The 20517-nt window shown below is 39.3% G+C and overlaps 2 protein-coding genes across 2 annotated transcripts; both read left to right on the top strand.

Moving 5' to 3' along the window:
- The first annotated feature begins 4274 nt into the window (after positions 1 to 4274).
- On the top strand, positions 4275 to 16805 carry epha2a (eph receptor A2 a). The gene is made up of 17 exons (XM_063911102.1): positions 4275 to 4446; positions 5284 to 5351; positions 6826 to 7462; positions 11401 to 11556; positions 11651 to 11983; positions 12242 to 12369; positions 12472 to 12649; positions 12767 to 12869; positions 13135 to 13187; positions 13277 to 13402; positions 13497 to 13682; positions 13795 to 13856; positions 14055 to 14264; positions 14422 to 14571; positions 14829 to 15022; positions 15351 to 15506; positions 15984 to 16805. Exons 1-17 carry the CDS (start codon positions 4371 to 4373, stop codon positions 16090 to 16092), a joined length of 2925 nt encoding a protein of 974 aa, XP_063767172.1. The 5' UTR covers positions 4275 to 4370; the 3' UTR covers positions 16093 to 16805.
- Positions 16806 to 18982: 2177 nt separating this feature from the next.
- Positions 18983 to 20254, top strand: LOC134883562 (heat shock protein beta-7-like). Its single transcript, XM_063911979.1, has 3 exons — positions 18983 to 19070; positions 19197 to 19330; positions 19828 to 20254. Exons 1-3 carry the CDS (start codon positions 19028 to 19030, stop codon positions 19960 to 19962), a joined length of 312 nt encoding a protein of 103 aa, XP_063768049.1. The 5' UTR covers positions 18983 to 19027; the 3' UTR covers positions 19963 to 20254.
- The last annotated feature ends 263 nt before the right edge of the window (positions 20255 to 20517 follow it).

The following is a 20517-nucleotide window of genomic DNA, read 5'->3' as shown; positions in this document are numbered from 1 at the left end:
TTCACCTTTTTTGGACAAGTTTAAGTATTTGGTACAATGTTTTTATGGTTACACCACATTGACATTTTTACCATTATTCCCTGAATATTCTCTCAAAATTGATCAAATCCAGAAATTTTAGACTAGATCTTCAAAAAGAGAATGTATTCAAGTAATTTGTGAGTTTATTTTCAAATTTTAACCTTTTTAAATTTAACTAAACCATAGGAACACAAAAAAATTTCGTCCCGTCATTGACCCACATATTTTAATCATAGACTGAGACAAATAAAAAACACCTAAAAAAGGAACTAATACAACTAAATACACAGAAATATAATGTGAACACATGTATGTAAGTACCAGACTTTAGCACAATTTAGTTTGCTTGATATTTTTATTCCAACATCTTTATTTACAGTTACATTTATAAGTTATTTCATTGATTAAAAATTCAAAAGGCATCATTATTTTATAAAATACAATACATTGTCATTAATTAAACAATTGTTTATGCAGTTTACTTTAATATTAAATTACTGCTTGTATATTAAGCATCAATGATAATGATCCCTTGTGAAATCTGGTAATACTTTTAATTAATTACATTTGGCAAAACTTTATGCCAATAAAGCTTTTAGAATTTTAAATCATGAAACACTTTAACTTTTTTACTTTAGGTTGATTTTGTTTTAAATGATTCTGTACTTTTACTTAAGTGACAGCCCTTTTACTGGTAAATGATTGCTTTGGGTTTTTGTGTGGCTTTTCTATTTTACTTAGGTAAATAATTTGAGTACTTCTTTCTTTACTGATGGTTAAGCTGTAGTCATCAGAACGAATAAACAAAGGCGTGAATCCGTTAGTTCTTAACAAGGGTTTTGGGGGCCTCACTGAGATGGTGGAAAACAGTAGGTGCATTTTATGTTGGCAGTACACAAAAACTCCCCAGTGCTTTCATTAATCCACCTCTCTGTTTGCTGATACCACGAGAAGTGTAAGGAAAGCAGGGGGTATGAGGGGGGCAGGCTCTGAATGACATGGCGTTGCTGCTCCGTCCTGCTATTCACTGACCCACAAAATGCAGACCCAGCCCCCAGTGTGAAGTACTTTTGTGTTGTCATCACCCTCACAAGCCTGCGACCAGAGGAGGAGGGGGTGTTAGGGCGCTGATGTGAGTTTGCTCTCCAGCAGCACGCATGCACTGTTAGGTGGATAAAAAGAAGCCTGTATTGTAATGAAAGCATTTGCATACTTGTGCGTTAGAGAGGGTGTTAACCTTTGACTCCTTTGAGAACTGGATGACAACAGAAACCACTTCTCAGAACCTAAGCATTAACACACTTGAAAATAACACCTTAGCGTACCTAGTTGTGTATCAAAACCGTTAAACTGAGGAGAGAAAGGCTGCTTGAGAACTTAAGATGGAGAGTTTCCTTCAAGTGGCAGTTCACACTCAAAACAAAGTGTGTCAGAGCATTTGCAAGTGAGGATTTCTGGATCTTTAAGCATTGTGTTAGGTCTTTGTGGGATTAAAAAACAGATCCTAACTTTTATATCTCGAAGATACAAAAAGCTTATTTATTGTTACTTATATACTTGTTTAAATATAGTTACTCAAAATAACTGATACTTGAACATGTAGATTAGAGATTCAAAAGTTTAGACAAACAAGACATACAAAAGATATTTGTGGAGGCGTTGGTTGACAAAAATCTGAGGAAAATACAATTCAAACAACCTTTTTTATCTGCTGCAGGAACCATGTTAGAAATGTAACGTTTTACCATTGTGAGAAAAGTTCATCATGATGTTCATAATGTAAAAGTAAAAAACAAAACAATCCACACGTCATTATGAGGTTAATGCGCATCTTAATTTGCAGTGCATGATTTATTAAGAAAGGGATTATTTTTTTCTTCTTTTCCCGTCCTGTTGAAATTATCATGTTAAACTACATTTTGTGTTTGTAAGCAGTTGAAGTTATTGTCATTTGAAGGTCAGAAAAGCCATAAATCAGCCCACACTTAACTTGTTATCTATTATTTAACCAACATCTTTCACTCCGTCTGTTGTATGATTAATGTCTGTGTATAGTAACATTTGACAAGACAATGTCCGCCTCTTCAGTTGATATTTTGGGAGGTCTTTGTCAGGGTGTCTGGCTGTGTTTGGCTCTCAAATTGAGGGGCTCTTCTTTCCAAGTACGCGGCGCTTCACAGCAAAGACTTGACTCTGAAATTCCTCCAGATAAGAGTTGCTAGGTGATGCTATTGTTGGATCTTCTTTGTGGACACATATTCATACCCAAATTGTAAGGTTCTCTATGAGGAGCATCTCATTAGTAGTCATATATTCATACCAGGCCACCCCCTCCTACTTGACCCCTCCTTTACCAGTCGTGGGAAAGACAAGTCCTGGACGACATGTGGAGGATTTGGGCAATTACTTGGAGACGGTCGGAAAGATTGTCCAGCTCAAACACGCTTTCATTTGGAAAGACTGGTAAAGCTCAAACATATTTGTACTGTAAACGGACACAGATTGTTTGCAACATTCAGAACTTCCCAGCACAGATAGAGGGACCCTAAACGGATAGTTAAACACCAAGTGCAAATGTACCCGAGCTGGACTATTTGGCATCTATGCAATGGCTCAGCTCAGTACTCTGTCTTTAATTGAATTCCCATGCCATGTACAAGAAACAAAAGCTACAGTAAAAAAAAAAATCTAATTCTGTATCGCTTTGTTTAAATATAGTCAATGCTTAGCATTTGATAATTTAATGGAGTAAAATTCAATGTATTGCTCCACATTCTTACTGTAGACAGGTAAGTTATTACAATTTAAATAATCACTTGTTAAACGATAGCAATTATCATTATGTTGACCTTCAGAAAATCACATTTGAAAGTTATCACATGTTATATTGACTTGCTTACTTCCATTTTAGTAGCTTTCTTAAATACAATATAGATACTTGTACTTTATTTGAATATTTCTATACTTTGGTACTTTGTTTATTTCTTGTATATTTATTATAATTGTAGAATCTGTAGTTTTTCCCCAAGTGGCATCCTTAACTTAATTTAAACACTTAACCGAGTGAAATCTTTTTAATACTATTTTTTACCACAAATATAAGGCCTAAGTGTTGAATAAACAAACAATGGCTGCACCCATTTTAGTTACTTGCACTGTAAATTGCCAACGTAATGGTGTATGTGTATTAGTGCATTGTAGTGTGTGTATTGTGTGATGTGTATTTGACTGTATTTCCATATTAGTATGATCAATTTATGATACCGTGATGTCCCCTATAAGCTTTATATTGGAATTACACTTTACATGTGAAAGACAAAGAGATTAGAATTAACAATACTATATCTCTCTGTGCAGCAAATCAGTTTAAAGTTAAAACTGCATTGGAATTATCAAAACATGTTAGTTAAAATATAATGTAGATTATATGTAGGCCTATAGACTTTGCCATTGATGTATAAACTAACACATATTTATCAATTAAGGGGAAACATTAAGTTGTCAAGAAAACAAGGTAAATTGTGACTAATAGATATAACCATGAAAGTTACCCAGTTCATTGCCTATATCAAGACAATATTTTTATTTTACAAGAAAACTGAAATGCTTAAATGTCTAAATATACGAATGAGGCATTATCTTATCAAATAGGTGCTCATTTAAATACATTTCCAGAATATAAACCTGAAAACACTTGTGTTTAAAATAACTTTGAACCTTACCAAAGAAAGTATGTCAAGTGCATGAACAAATAAAAAAATCATATGTGGATGGAAATCATCAAAAGAAAAAACACATGTTGATGGAGTAAAAATTAAAAGATGTGGCCATAAAACCTGTTTGATCACTTCATGAATAATGTGAACAGTTTTCTGAAACTGTGTGTTTAAATGAGAAAGTGAGACATTGAGCTGTTGGTGAATTTATAAGACATTAAGAGAAGCAATGTTGAAATAAATAAACACATTCACACAAAAATATTTTTAAGACATACAACGTTGGATGTTTTCTTTTCACTAACTGGAATGACAACATGTTATGGAAACAGAATAACCTAAACTCAAAAAAATGTACCACTGTGAAAATCATAGACACACAATCAATTCATTGAGGCAGTTGCAGTACAGTTTATGAATGAAACAGGTGCGGTCAAAGACATCTGACCCCGCCCCCATATTGCCATATTTGGAGAACTTCAACATTCCAAAGCGTGCGGGGCGGAGCTATGACGCCACCTGTTTGTGAATGGGCTCAGTGAGCCGGTAGAGTGCAGTCAGTGTGGGACAGACCAACGGAGGAAAGACTAAGGGAATAAAAACCACGACTTTTTATAAAAGTTGTGCGGAATCATGGAGTTATGTCGGGTCCACTTGTTCCTGTTTTTATTCTGTCATCATGTCTTTATCAGCCTCCAGTCGAAAGAACGTAAGTAACAACTTTTTTAGGCGTTGTGTAAAAAGAAAAATGAAGCCTAGCTTTTGCTCACTTCGTGAGTCAGGAGGTTGGAATTTGATAGCCTGCTTTAAGTTTTACTTTTCACTAAACTTCTGTTGAAATGTGTCTAAAAATGCGATAGTAACCTGTTTTGATTTGTTTTAGCCAGAAAGCCTATGTCAAATACCAGTGCGGATTGCCTTTTATAATATCCGGCCACGAAGCCTATTTTAACCTTGTCTTTCATTTTTAAATTGATTTTAAATCATTTTTTAAAATCGCATTATCACTTTTTGTTTTAAAAAGTACAACATTATGCCACTCTTTTAAGTGAATGACTCTACGTTTATGTTTTTACTGGCCTTTGCCAATTTAGGGTTAAAGAGCACCTGTGAGTTGCCTTTGTATGTCCAACTTTTCTTTCACTTGTGGTTCAGATTCATGTATTTCGCTCGTCATGGCAATTTAACTGCCCACGCCTTTCTCAGACATTATTAGTGCTGTATCCTGGATTTGGAGGACACGGTCAATGAAGACCTGAATCAGACCGACATGCTAGATTAACCCGTCAAAGGATGGCATGTGCCTCCATAAAACTGCTGTTCCCGGAGATCAAGCCACATTTCTTAGTACAGTCAGATGGTAGTAATTTTCTAATGGTTTTATAGCCTTATGAACAAATAAAAACATATGCTATGTGTGTGCCACAAGTGTATTAGTTCTATGAAATATTTTGATGTCATTTAAAGCTAATCTTTTTAATACAATATCTTTTGTCATTTTGTTCTTGTAACTATGTAATGTATTTTTTTCTGTTTGTCTCTGTAGAAGTGTTACTGGATATGAGAGCTTTAGGATCAGAGTTGGGGTGGTTGACGTTGCCAAATGAGAACGGAGTGAGTATTTATACCTCAACAGGCATTTTTAAGACTTTAGGTTCAAAACTTGAAACTTTCTTTCTCTGACTAAGACAACTTATGAGAAACAAATCAGCTGAAGACAAATCTATGTGAGGAAATGAATTATCTTTACCAAAAGAGGCTTCTTTCTTATCTTTAAGTCCAATAACAAATCCTTTGTAATGTAAAAATGTAAGTGTTAAATTAGTATTACAGTATGTTAAGGTTAACCTTTTATGATAAACTTATGAACACCATTAAAACGAGAAGGTACACACATTTCAATTCAGTAAAGAAATTGGACTTTACAAAATCACAGGAGATCCTTTACATTCCAACATTAAAACCATTTTAAGGTTTCTTGTGAATCCTCTCTGACTTTAGAGGTGACATCAGTAGCTCTGTACAGATGATCTGTACAGTTGTGGTAAGACGCAAGTAAAAGAGAATGAAAGACTGGTCCATGTGTGGAGAACCATCCCTCTATCTATAGTTCAGTGGCTTTCCATCTAAAAAAAGCCACAGGACATGGCCACTTCCACTGTGTGAGCCATGTTTCTTCTTACGTTCTCAAAGATCTAAGGGTTCTCGTTTTATCACATAGGATTTCCCCTTGTCCCTCAAACTTTGCTTTGTTTTAATCCAACTTTCTCACACTTCTCACAAACGTTTATTTAAATATGTACCAGGGATGAATATCTACAATCCGTGGTATTTGCTTCAGCTAATATTTGAACAGTTAATTTGTTTAAATGCAGTGTAAACTTTCTTGAGTAGACAATTCATGTTGGATAGTAATTTTAATTGATTGCCTAAATTTCAGAATTTCATTTGGTCAAAATAAATAGCAGCTAATTGTGTATAACTTTGAATGATAACTAAATGATTTATGATGTGATAGTGGAACTATATGTTCTTTCTAATAGCAAGTAAAGGTTATCATTGATATATAACTCCAAACACACCAGTGCTGCTAGTATATGAGGTGTTAAATCTTAATATTGAATTGAGGCTTTTAATCTTCATGCTCGTCATTGCTCCCCTCTCTTAAAAAGCCTTAATTGCTGCCAATTTTGCTGCCACTGTGCTTATAAAGCTCATTAAACTGCCATAAATGTTAGTTGGTAGTCTACAGTAGTATCTGCTGTGTGTGTGTGTTGCTCACACAACATGCACCCTTGTGTTAGTGGAAAACCACACACGTCGTGAGCACGGCACATGTCTAGGCCAATAATCTTGATGTGTGGAAAAAAAGCTCCAGCTCACTCCTGCTCTTTATGAGCTTCTCAGTCAGCATGAAAGAAGAGGTGTCTCATAAATAAATCCCTCAACAAGAACAAAGCAAACAAACCCTGTACTTATTCCCTGAAAAAAACCAATTTTTTCCTTTCATTATTGTAGCTGTGTGACAGTGACTTTTGCCCCTTACACTAATCCATCTCCTCTTTTTTTTCTTCTTTCTTTCCTAAAGTGGGAGGTAGTTCAAACGGTGGTGAACAGCTCGCTTTACTACACCTACAGTGTTTGTAGCATTGAGTCTACTGAACAGGACAACTGGTTACGCACAACATTCATCCAGCGGCGCCCGGGAGCCACTCGAGTCTCTGTGGAGCTCCTCTTTACTGTGCGAGACTGCAACACCTTTGATGGTGCTTCTGTCGCCTGCAAAGAAACCTTCAACCTTTTCATCTCAGAGGCCGACGCCGACGTTGGAACCAACTTCCGTAAAGGCCAGTTTCGCAAAGTGGCCACCATCGCTCCTGACGAGGTCACACAGGGTCGTGTGGTGAAGGTCAACATGGAGACGAGGACCGTGGGGCCTCTGTCTAAAAAGGGTTTCTACCTGGCTTTTCAAGACATGGGCGCTTGTGTGGCACTGCTTTCTGTGAGAGTTTACTACAAGACGTGCCCATCCACGGTGCAGAGCTTGGCGGCCTTCCCGGAGACTGTGGCGGACGCTCTCAGGGAGGTGGAGGGAGCCTGTGTGGAGAATGCCATCAGTCAGGCCACCCCACGCATCTACTGCACAGCTGAGGGAGAATGGGTGGTTCCCGTGGGTCAGTGCCAATGTCTCGCTGGCTATGAAACCACCGGGGATTCCTGCCAAGGTAAGCACAGCCAAAAATATGCCACGCACTCAACTGAGAAGGGTTTGCATTGCCATGTGAGTTGTAGTAAGTGAAGCACCTCCAGCCACTCCTCTGGCAACATGTGGAATGAGCGCAGAGGAATGTTAATTATGTCTGGATTTTTGGGAAATCTTTCACAAAAGCACCCTATCTCTGACATATCTGTGCTGAAGTGGGTCAGGTACGGCAGGAGGGAGCATACGAAAGTTAGGAAACAGGGAAGATGCCTGTTGGTTTTGTTTCGATATTACGGCAACCACAGATTGCTCCATGATATCTAGATTAAATTCACTGAGGGAAATTTCAACAGCCTCCCACCACTGCCTCATCCCTTTTTATTGTTGGCCAATTTTTTCCACAGTCTTTTTCTCAGGACTCTGGAATGGGGCTGGGCTAAGGTTTTATGGATAGGTGATGATACAGTACAAGTGTCCACATTCCACAGTACACACTAATTCTCAGAAGGCTCTGAGTTTGTTGTGTCTATAAACTGGACATGTTTCAATATAAATTGAAGAGCTACTTAAAGATTTACAAAGTTTGAACTGAAAAACTAAATTACTTTTAGAATCATCATTTAAACAAATGTTGTTTTCTCTTTGGATGTTTAGTTTTCAACACCTAAAGTAAAATACAAGAAAACACATACTGTGTAGTTTTGGTATGTAGGCCAAAAGGAAATAACTTAAAGGGGATATACACTTTTAAACATTCAGATACTAGACACGTAAACAAATACAGAAAACCATCTAAATAGCCCTAGAGAAGGACCTGTGAATACATATCAAAACAATTAAAATATGTGTACAGTAAAAGACATTGCTGCGGTTTTCATAAAGTAAGTGCTCCTACTGGTCGTGTGGAATTTGTCTCTGGCTTCTCGGGCGTGGTGTGTCGAGCGTCTGGAGGAAACGTGGGAGGAGAGAGAGGACAGAAAGGAGGGGAAGGAGGGAGGAAGGGCTCAGTCGGCTGCAGGGACTTTTGAAAGGAATTCTTTCACCCTCGCGTCACCTCCAGCACTGAGTTACTGGAGGAAGAGGCCGTGTGAATGTGTCAGAATAACTACCTGAGTGCTGCGTCTTCTGCTCGCAAGTATTTGTTTTGGGCCAGTTGCTAAGGCAACAGGAGCCAAAGATTACAGGGAATATGCCGACACGCCTGCCAGAGGTTAGACTGAGTCAGGCTGCGGTTTATGACTCCTGATGGTCAGAGTCACCTTGACTGGCAGAGCTTGCTTTCTTCACACAGTAACTTGCTATAAGACAACTGATCCCTCTTACCAGCTTAAAGTATTAAGTGATTAGTTGATTGATAGAAGACTAATTGATGACTATTTTGATAATTTACACTTTGTTTACTTCTTATTTTCTTCCAAAATATATATATATATATATATATATATATATAAAAGCATTGTTTTTAGCTTTTCAGCTGTAATGATGTAGTGCTTAAGTTATATTTGGACTGGTTGGAAAAAACGACACATTTGAAAACTATTTTGTGACGAGATATAGACCGAACATCTATTAGTTGCAAGTCCAAAAGTTTAAGGAAGTTATTGTAAGCTGCTAAATACCTTTGATAGATAAGTACAGTGGTTCAAAGAGAGAATCTTGTACTGTGGTTGTAAAAATGAAGAAAATAAAAAAGAGGAAGGCGGGGAGGAAGTCACGGCAGAGGAATGCTTGAGTCTTTGAGGTTTCTGACCACAGTGGACTCTGAGCCGAGCACCTGAAACGGAAGTTGGCTGAGAAAGATAGGAAATATGATGACGGTAAAAACTGTGATTCTAAAGTCTGGAGGATGACCTGAGTATTAGGATGCAGGAAACATTTTTTATTTGATCAATTAAAAATCAATTATCGTGTTGTAGATTTTTCCAACTCCCTATTTTCAAGTATACCAGAGAAAGTGATATCCTCAAGGCTAATGGCCTGCATTCCCCTAAAGAGAACAACTGTTGTGGGAAAAGGAAGTAAAGGGAGAAGAGGAGGAATGCTGACACAAATGAGAAGGTTGTCCTTGGTCCCAGTCGGAGGGTGGGGAGTCAGTCGACAGTTGGTGCATGAGAGTGGTTAGTTTCGTGGCTGCTTAGTTAGGTGTGGAGTGTAATTTAGTCAAGAGGATTAGTGGAGCAACAGGACAGCTGTTAGCCAATGACATGCCCCGCTTTGCCTCCCTTTGCTCTTTCATCCGGTTGTTAACACACGCAACGAGCTCCCTAATCCATGTTCCTACTCATTAGAACAATGGGCCAACACAAAGAGAAGAATATAGATCCAATTAACAGATGCACCGGTGCAGAACACAAGTCCTTTTCACATGTGTTCTGCAGTCAGAAAGGAGCGTGGGACGATTTCATCAAGAAGGGAAAATTAAAGTTAGCTGAAGCAAAGTTTTGGTTCAAATGTAGAGCGGCAAATAACAATTATTTTCCTTATTAAGTCGAATCAGGATTTGGGATTTGAAGTACTCCAACTGAATAATCGATGATGAAATAAATGTTGTAAATAATGAAATTGTTGACAACTAATCTTTTAATCACTGCAACTCTATTAAAATGAAAACTATTATTTCAATACTTTTTGATGACTCACAAAATGACGCTAAAATGAAAATTCAATGTAATTAGGAGAATCCAGCTTTACTAGAGTTAGCACTTGCAATGTTTGCAGACATTGCACGAATGCCGCCATTTCCGAGCTGTGTAATGAGAAAAGCAACATATTTATGGCCCCACTCTGTCCAATCTGAGAGACAATAGATGAATAGGGCAGAGTTTCTTTGGTACGTGACAGACGTCCTGCTGCTGCAGCTCAAGATGAAATGGACTGGCCCCCTTTTCTTATTTGAAAAGACCTCTGCTGCACCCCCACTACCGCCAAGTGACTCCCCAGGGAGAACTTCTGTTGGGGCTTCAGACCTTTACCCCCACCCCCCATCCATCTATTCATCTTTATCCCTCCTACTCAAATCAACCTGCTCCTTCTCCTCCACCACGGCAATACTTGGAGTGCAAAGGTCCTTCTGCCTGAATGGTGAAGTAAGGCGACCGCGTCTTCAATCCAGGGTTCACTCGACCTCTTCTCATGGCCACCAGCACAGGGGCCAGATGAAAGGCTCAACCCGAGGGAGAAGCAGAATGAAAGCAGAGAGAGGAGATCTTTTTATAAGATCCTCCTTTAAAGTTTTTGAAGTTTTATTGTGCTGGAGCCCTTTGTCACCTCAGAAATTATGTTTGTGTATTTCCATAAACACACTGAAAATCATACTCGTTGCCATCAGTTTTTCCTATTTCCTGTTTCTCTCGTCCTCAAACTCTTCAACATCGGATGCTGTAATTTGCGACTGGTGTCAGGGGTTAGAGGAAGGAAGGAGAGGAAACATCAGCCTCAGACTGAATTGCAACTCTTGCACTGTAGTTTCTGTCCACTCTGCATGTTCATTAACCTCTCATGCCCTGGAAGGCTGTTTATCAGTGAGTTCAAATGTCCATCAGACCTCTCTTTCAACAGTGTCCAAGGTGCCATTTCCTTTGGCAAAAACGTAAATATTATCTGCCAGAGAATATGATCTGAGGGTTCACAGGGGAACGGCAGATCAGATCACCTGATGGATTCAATGCTCCTCTGTCATCCGGTTCACACTGGCGGTGTGACCTGAGATTAGGCCTTCAGGCAAGAAGGCGAGTTGAGGCAGATCGTCCGGGAAATCCCTTTTCATTCCTCCAGATACAAAGGCCCCGTGATTATAGGTTACTCACAACACATGCTTCCTGTTGGGTGGAGCGGGCTGGTATTACAGAGACTGCTTCATTGTTTGCATTTAGATCATTCATTCTTCCTGTGATTGTCTGTTTTATAGTTACTCCTAAAGACAACCTTAAACTAACACACCTTTTTCTTTATCTCACACAGAATGCAAACCAGGCTACTTCAAGCCATCTGTATCGGGCGAGTTGTGTCAGATGTGTCCCGATAACACAAAGCCGTCCACAGCCGGTGCCACCGACTGCCAATGTGAAGAGGGTTTCTTCCGCTCTCCTTCAGACCCTCCTACATCCCCCTGCTCTGGTAACAACCACTTTCATTTTACTCATAAAGTCAACTAATAACTCATCAGAGAAGATCAGGCTAACTGTTCCATGTTGTGTTCTTCCTCCCTTAGCTCCACCCAGTGCCCCTCGAGACCTGATCTCCACCACCCTCTCAGCAGAGGGCAGGCTGCATCTGTCCTGGAGCCTGCCGCTGGTGACCGGGGGCCGCAGGGACCTCACCTACAGTGTGGAGTGTAAGCATTGTGACGGTGCCGTGTGTGTCCCATGTGGCGAGAAGATCCGCTTTGAGACAGGTCCTACAGACCTGCAGGACACTGAAGTTGTGATTAGTGACCTGGATTCTCATCTGAACTACACCTTCACTGTGGAGGCTCACAGTGGCGTGTCCCAGTTTGGAACAGAGAGGCCCATCGCCAGCATCACCACCACTCTGGACTACACAGGTGAGCTCAAACACAAGAAAAACTCTTATTTTTGCTCCGACTTAACCTTGTGTTTTGCTCAAACTGGCTTTACTTAAGTATGTGTGAAAATAATAATACTAATAATATTTCATCGCACAAAAGGAAGGGCTTATTACACTAAGAGGAATTCAGTCTGACCCGCTGAATCCCAAAGGCTCTCATTTCCAAATGTGCTTTCCAAAGTCTATGATTAGAGAATAACCATTATTTTGCTTTCTGTCCTTCACCGACGGTTAGATCCCCCCAAGGTGACGTTTATCAATCTGGATGATCGCAGCCCCACCAGTCTGTCTCTGTCCTGGACTCTGTCTCGCAAGGCTCCAGCCCACATCAATCACCGCTACGAGCTCATGTACCGCAGAAAAGTAAGACACACTGCTCCTTTGTCTCTCCTCCCCCTCGTTCAAGTTTGAGGCTGTAAATATTTCTAAAATGACTCTAATCCTCATATTTTCCTTATTGCGCAGGATGATGAGAGCGAGCGTGATGTGACTACCTACACAGTCCTGATTTTGGAGAAAAGTTCAGTCCTGATCAATGACCTCACCCCAGACACTACGTACATGTTCAGGGTCCAGGCACTGAGTCCTGAAGGAAACCCCGGCAGCTACAGTGTGGAGCATGAGTTCCTTACTTCACGACTAGGTAACAGCAACCTTAAAATCAACAGAAGATTAAACAATGTCTCTAAATTTGTTTTATGTAATCTTTTATGTCTCATTCTTGAGTTGTTAAATGTGTCTCTTTATGTTTTTTGCACAGCCGAGTCTCAGATCCAGAACAGCTCCACCATGGTGATGGGAGCAGTAGTTGGCGTCGCGGTTATTCTGCTCGTTGTGGTGGCCGTCCTGTTGCTGCGTAAACGGTTGGTAACAACATGCTTCTGATCCCCGTCCAACGCCTGTGTCATTCAGATAAATGTTATCTTCAGAGCTTCAAACTGTGTGATTATGTGCCACAAGCTCGAGTAAATTAAAGATATTCGGGTAGGACAGCTCAAGGAGGATTTATCGGTAATAGCCGGTGTAGCTATTGAATACAGCCTTGGTCTTTTTCAGCAGTGACTGACCTGCAATTAGTTAAAAGCCAGTCTGTTTTCTGTTTAGTGATCCCTCATGTTTTCCTTTCAGGAGAATTAACTCTCGTGGCAGGGGAGGACCTGAAGATCCCTACTTCTCAACAGGTTAGAAAACAATTCTGTATATTCAAAAATAACAACAGTTTATTAGATCATTTTTAAGACTAACATTCTGTTCTTAATTTCCATCCTAGATCAACTCAAGCCTCTGAAGACATATGTTGATCCACACATGTATGAGGACCCTAACATTGCTATCGCAAAGTTTGTCACAGAAATTGACCCGAGAGCAATTAGCAAACAGAAGGTCATCGGTGTTGGTGAGTGTATATCTTTTTAAAATATGATTTGATTTAATAAATAAGTCAGAGCTTCGTTCCTAAAGTGTCCTCCTGCTGTCTATCTGCCAATCAGGAGAGTTCGGGGAAGTGTTTTGGGGCGTGATGAAGACTCCTGGGCGAGGGGAGGTGCCCGTCGCGATCAAGACCCTGAAGCCGGGGTACTCTGAGAAACAGAGGCAGGACTTCTTGAGCGAGGCCAGCATCATGGGTCAGTTTTCGCATCCCAATATCATCCGCCTGGAGGGAGTTGTCACCAAATGTGAGTCCAAAACATCAGAAAGAAATGAAACAAATCATTCTCCTTTCACTTGCATTAGCTGCTTGTGTGGTTTTCTTTCTCTAAAACTAGATTTTCTATTTCTTATTTTCAGTCAAGCACTTAATGATAGTGACCGAGTACATGGAGAACGGAGCTCTCGACACATATCTGAAGGTACGTGCATTCACTATTTCAAGTATTAAGCTTCAGACATAACCTTAATGTTTATAGTCCTTATTATTTGTCAAGGCTGCAAACTAAAAAAAAACTCCAACTACACCTTCTCAATGTAATGAAGGTTGTAGTTAGAAAATGAAAAGATTTTAATAAATATGTATAAGAACATTTTATTTGATATTATTTTCCTTTTAGGACCGTGATGGGGAGATTCTTTCATATCAGCTCGTGGGGATGCTGCGGGGAATAGCTGCTGGCATGAAATACCTCTCCGACATGAACTACGTCCACCGTGACCTGGCAGCAAGAAACTGTCTGGTTAACAACCTCCTGGAGTGCAAAGTGTCTGATTTTGGACTGTCACGTGTGCTGGAAGATGATGCTGAGGGCACTTACACAACCAGAGTAAGTCTCCATTTTGTAGCCTGAGAGCATAGAGAGAACAACCCTTGTTTTATTTCCCCTCTCAGGCATCCAATCCGAAGTGCTTTTCTTTCAGTGCCTTGTGTTTCCACTTTCTTCACCAATTAAATATGATTTCTTACTGTTTCTCTTCTATCAGGGAGGTAAAATCCCCATTCGCTGGACGGCCCCTGAGGCCATCGCTTACAGGAAATTCACTTCAGCCAGCGACGTGTGGAGCTTCGGCATCGTTATGTGGGAAGTCATGGCATTCGGAGAACGGCCCTACTGGGACATGAGCAACCATGAGGTATGTTTCCAACTCTTATGGTTAAGATGAGGGATTGTTTTAGGCTGTGTAGGTTGAACTTTATTGTGTATAACCACTGAGAGTCTCTGCTGGGTAGCTGGTGATAAAAAGCTGCCTGACATCCAGAGCAGTTTCCCACCATCCTTTTCAAATTAACTGTTAAAGTCAACATATGAACAAAGCACCTTTTTCAGACAGTCTGTCAATGCTCTCATAAATATACTTTAGATCTAAGCACTGGCTTCCCTCTTCCTCAGGTCATGAAGGCTATCAACGAGGCCTTCAGGCTTCCTGCTCCGATGGACTGCCCCTCCGCTATCTACCAGCTCATGCTCCAGTGTTGGCAGAACGACCGCTCCAAACGACCTCGTTTCTCTGACGCTGTCAACATTTTGGACAAACTGCTCCGAAGCCCAGAGTCTCTGAAAACCATCGCCGACTTTGATCCACGGTATGAACATTATTTTGTATTGATTTTTAGAAATAAGGGTAGAATAATAAAGGAGAGAAGTCGTTTTTTGGTATATCTTTAAATAAAGTGGTTAAGATATTGTTGTTTAACTTAATCTGATCTGTCTCCCTCTCTTTCCTTTTAAGTAGAGCAGTATTTGTCCTTGTATTGCCATTAGAAAATAACATATTATTAAAACATATATTGAGTTATTCGCAGTTTGATGACAGTTAAACTGGTTTCCTCTTGTTCGGCATCATGGCATGCATTCAGTGTACATGTATCAGGAAATGATGATTAATCCAAATATATATGTTGGTTTTCACAGCGTGTCCATCCGTCTGCCCAGCACCAGCGGCTGTGACGGCACCACGTTCAGGTCGGTGCCTGAGTGGCTGGAGTCCATAAAGATGAACCAGTACAACGAAAGCTTCGCTCGTGCGGGGATCTCAACCATGGAGCAGGTGCTCGCATTGAGGCATGAGTAAGTGCACACATGGCACAGGTGCAGCTCTGATTCATCTGGCACCAGGCCACATTGTTTTGTAATGCAGAGAAAGTATTGAGCTCTCAGCTCCAACATTTGTTATCCAGTTTGTTACAGCAGAAATACTCCACTCCGCCTCTGCCCATGTCATTCCTCTCATTCTCTACCAACACAGCTTCGACAGCAGTGGCCTTTTTTTAAATCCAACATACCCTAACAGCCCTGTCACATCAACAAGCTATTTCACCAGCTTGTATTACTTTTAGCTCACTTTATGACCTGAACATTCTCCTAAACACTATCCCAATTAAGGATATAGTTTTTCTGATCAAAATATAATTTATTTTCTTTCCGAATGAGTTGAAAGACTTCACCATGTTAATTGCTGCTATACAAGTACCACTGCAGTGTCACAGAGTCCATATTATTTTCAGCACACAATTAAAACTATATATCTTTTCTTTGTCCTTTCAGAGACATCAGGAATATTGGAGTGCGGTTACCCGGTCACATGAAGAGGATAGCGTACAGCATCCTGGGTCTGAAAGACGAGACCAGCTCGCTCAGCGTGTTTGCAGTGTGATCTAAAGCATTCCTACAAATCAAAGTGCACTGACCGACCATGCCATTTCACTCACGGACAGGGAGGACTGAAGTGGGGGGTGAAACTGAGCTACACTGCAGGGTTTTTTTAGTTTGGCGCGACTGAAGAGGAGCCTCTACGCCACTCAGAAAGGACTGAGCTCGAAAACACTTATGTACTTTATAATAACAGAAGACAATTAATTTATCTTTATGTAAAACATTTTTTTCTATGTACATAAACAAGATATGTGATTTAGTAATCAAAACAATTCTTAAAGTAAGTGCAAAAAGTGAGACATTGTGAGACTGCTTGGTCTGTCTTTACTGAATGACTGAAATATTTAAGGTTCTTTGTTATTATGGGCATTCTCTTCCAAGCACTCACTTTATCCTGCCAGGGTTTCTGGATCCTTATATCTGTTTGTTTTTGTACATTTTTATTCATGATCAATGAAACTTACTTAAAAAATGTAAGTAAGTCAACTCAGGGCAAATAATCACACATTCTGTAGTTAGTCTGTCACATGATGCATTTTCTTCAAAGTCTTTTGTTTGTTTACATCATGTCTTAAAACAATTGTTCCTTTGTATTTAATATTTATTTTATTTGTATTTATGTCATTTGTTACATGAAAAAGAACTCTGATCTGGCACATATTTGCCAAGTGATGTATTTTTGTGAATTTAAATAAAATCAGTGTTTCCTTGTGACTGGATCAATATCTGTTCTCTGTAGCCAACGTGTTTTTGTTTTTTTATTGGTTCAGTCTGAAATATCTCAGCAACTGTTTGATGGATTACTATGAACTTTGAGACAGACATTAATGGGCCCCAGAGGATGAACCCTGCTGACTTTGGTGATCCCTTGACTTTTCCTGTAGTGCCAACAGCAAGTTGACATTTTTGTTTAGAAGTCAAATGTGTCATGGATTACATGGATTACCGTGAAATTTGGTCCAGACATTCACAGCCTTTGGGAACTTTGGTGATCCCCGACTTTTCATCCAGCACCACCGTCAGGTCTAAAATGTAGTAATGTATTTCTTGGGTTATGATCAATGCGTAAAACATTCCCATCAGCCTAAACCGCACTTTGTCACATTAGTAACTATAAACTTGCTATCTCGGAAAATTAGATTGGAAACTGTGATGATGCTTAAGCTGTAGACAAAAAACAATACAACACATATTACACACAAAACAACTGTATTTCTTAAATCTTTCTAGCTTTCTTTTCATATTTTTGCTAACACTATATTTAAGGTCATAAAACCCTCAGGAGTGACTTATGATACACTTTTTCTGCTTACAACATCTCAACAAAAAGTAACTGCAATACAGTAACAGATGGCTTTTAAGAAAATGTTAGGAATAAAGTAGAAATATCAAGAGAACATTTTGAGAATAAAGTTGAAATAAATGTTCAGATGAAATGCAAAGCTTTTTAGAATAAATTAAACTACTAAAGTTTGTATATACTGTAAGTTCAACCTTATTTTCACCTTTAAAGTTTATTGTAGAAATGCAATTTTCTGCTTTATGTGTGACTCTTCTATACTTAACATTTCAGTGTTCAAAACACGATAAAATCTTCTGAAAGGTTGCTAAATTTTCTTCTGCCACTGTCCCCTGGTCAGAAAGCATATTCTCTTTACCCTGACCTGACCTCAACATTTATCTGTGTTTACAGTTTTGTTTTCTTAACAAGTGCTCGAAAAGTGCTTGGTTTGGTGACACCTGTCATCCAGACGGAGTTGATCAATCTCGATGACTTTGCCAAGTTGAAGCAGAATGTCACACGTACACACAACTGTGCTCCATCATTTCTCCGTCACTCACTCAGACATGTTAACATCCCCCTCTGCTAGGTTTCACCGGAAATTCATTAGAACAGTGTGATAAAATCTTAGAAGCACAATAACATTATACATTTGATTTAGGGCTGAAAAATGTTGATACATTTTCTGTCTATTTTCTCTTTTGAAAGTTTACTGTACAAAATGTCCATCATAATTTTCTCGAAGTCCAAGGTGATGTCTTTCAAGGTTTAGCTGTATTTCAGTACAAAACTCAGATATATGCAGTTTAATAGGATGTTGCAGACATTGTGGCAAAATGGAAACAAACAAATGTTGATAACATAATGTGTGTGTCGCCTGCTTTCCAGCTAAACACTAAACAACAAAACAGTTGGAAACAGTTAAAGACAACCCTATGTTTCCATGGTAGCACAATGACACAGTCCAACTGTTACTGTGTTAGTATGAAGGTAAAACAACACAGAAAAGGTACATACATAAAAGAAGCAGTTAATTTAAATATATGAGAGGGTGAACACATGTTTTGCAATTTCTGCATGAATAACTAATCTAATGATTGAAGAAAATGTTTGTTGATTTTCTAAGACATGAATGGACTAATTGTTTCAGATCCAATTTAAAAGCTATTTCATGGCGCCATATTGACATTTTTATTATAAGCTGTGAATGAGAGTTCATTAAATATCACACCTGATAATTAAAGTGTATTCTGTCACAGTGTATTAACAGCTCCACGCCTTTCCCCACATAAACACAAAGACTCACAGGCTCCAAGTCCGGGGTGCGGCTAGAAAATGCAGACCCCTTGACAACAGTTCAACAAACTATGTGACACATTGAATATCTTCAATCTGTGTCATGTTCCAGCTGAATCACAAACACACACACACACACACACACACACACACACACACACACACACACACACACACACACACACACACACACACACACACACACACACACACACACACACACACACACACACACACACACACACACACACACACACACACACACACACACATACAAATAATATATATAGAGTCTCTAGAATTACCTCTCTTGATACATTCGGCAGATAGGGAGCTTCCTCAGCCTGTATGGAGAAGGATGGAGGCAGTTTCTCTCAGCGGACCTGTAAAAACCACAACAGGTCGGATAAACAAAGACTGATAACATTTTTACTACTTTTTCCCCCCTCTTTATATTGAATGTATGTCATAAGATCAGTAATTATTAGATTGCTGTTAGTAACTGTTAGTCATTTGTTTTGTTTCAGGGCACTCATATCCAACAGGGAAGATCCAGGTCATGGGAGACACTTTCATGTTCACCCTCGATGTGAGTGAATTTTCTCCAGAAGACGTTATCATCACAACTTCCAACAACCTGATAAAGGTGCAGGCGGAGAAGGTGAGCCACACATTCAGTTTAGCTAGGTAATTAGCAGCCCTGTTCATATTCCACAAAAAAGTTGTTTGTTATAAGGAAACATACAGTATATTCAAGTATTTTGTATAGCACTGTAGATTTGTCTTTTTAGCCTAAATAAATGCTTATCAACATGAATTAAATTCAAAATCATTGATAATAATGGCTTTAATGTAATGGATTACTGGAGCTGGGCTAAAGATCATCTCAAAATTAAAAGTCTGTTTTGTTTGACCGCACATTTGAAAAAGAATGTTAATACATTTCAATTTAGAAGTAGGTAAGGTTATCTCATTCTAATCAGATGTTTTCATTTAACAGTTTGAGTAGCACCCCTGGTTACAAGCGGAGTAAAGACATTTGTCAAATTAAACAATGGTCTGATGATCAATTGTTGTAAACTTCCCCGCCGTGGGACTTATAAAAGATGTCTGATTCTGAGTACAACTGATTGATTTCTGTCCTCATTCTTTCTGCAGCTGGGAGAAGATGGTGCAGTCACAAACACTTTCTCCCATCAATGCAAACTACCATCGAGTGTGGACCCCGCATCTGTGACCATGAGCATAGAGAGCAGCGGGGCCCTGACTGTCAGAGCTCACAGACTGTTTTAGATACCATCTCCCCGTGTTTACGTTTTAACGCTGGAGTATAGCAAACTCTGGTGGTGGACGAGAAATACTACTGGACAAATGTAAAATGCCTTTTGCTGGTCTATTATAAAAATGTGTGATGTTCAATGACTCTCGCGTAACGCGACGAGACAATATAGTCCAAACATGTCAATGACTGTTAAAATAAAATACAAAGTGAGTCTATATTGGTGAAATTACAAAAATACAAAAAACTTACTTATTACGAAAAAAAGTCTTGATCTACGTTTTTACATCAACATCTTTCATGAAAACAACAACAACATGAATGAACAATGTTGCCAACACATTTATCGAATGTATAATAAAAACATTGTATTTTTGTATTTACATTTTCAACAAGTGATTGGCAGCGTAACTAATTATCCTTTAAGGTCTCCAACAACTTAATGATTCTAACCTCCTGCTTTGTTAGAGACAGGAGCCCTTATTTTGTCGAAAACACATGTTAGTGGCAGATAAAGCCCCAAGATACAGGACTGTTTGAAGCACCTGAAGAAGACAATCTAAACTACA

This window comes from Eleginops maclovinus, chromosome 20 (genome assembly GCF_036324505.1).
Source record: "Eleginops maclovinus isolate JMC-PN-2008 ecotype Puerto Natales chromosome 20, JC_Emac_rtc_rv5, whole genome shotgun sequence".
Lineage (NCBI taxonomy): Eukaryota > Metazoa > Chordata > Actinopteri > Perciformes > Eleginopidae > Eleginops > Eleginops maclovinus.
Note: the sequence above shows the minus strand (reverse complement) of the source record. Positions and strands in the feature narration are given on the sequence as shown.

Excerpts from the sequence above, each read along its gene's own strand:
- epha2a (XM_063911102.1), top strand. The coding sequence starts at position 4,371 with ATGGAGTTATGTCGGGTCCACTTGTTCCTGTTTTTATTCTGTCATCAT. Across the intron at positions 12,650-12,766 it reads GTTCCTTACTTCACGACTAG|CCGAGTCTCAGATCCAGAAC; the intron begins GTAACAGCAACC and ends TTTTTTGCACAG. Across the intron at positions 14,265-14,421 it reads AGGGCACTTACACAACCAGA|GGAGGTAAAATCCCCATTCG; the intron begins GTAAGTCTCCAT and ends CTCTTCTATCAG.
- LOC134883562 (XM_063911979.1), top strand. The coding sequence starts at position 19,028 with ATGGAGGCAGTTTCTCTCAGCGGACCTGTAAAAACCACAACAG. Across the intron at positions 19,071-19,196 it reads ACCTGTAAAAACCACAACAG|GGCACTCATATCCAACAGGG; the intron begins GTCGGATAAACA and ends GTTTTGTTTCAG. Across the intron at positions 19,331-19,827 it reads TAAAGGTGCAGGCGGAGAAG|CTGGGAGAAGATGGTGCAGT; the intron begins GTGAGCCACACA and ends TTCTTTCTGCAG.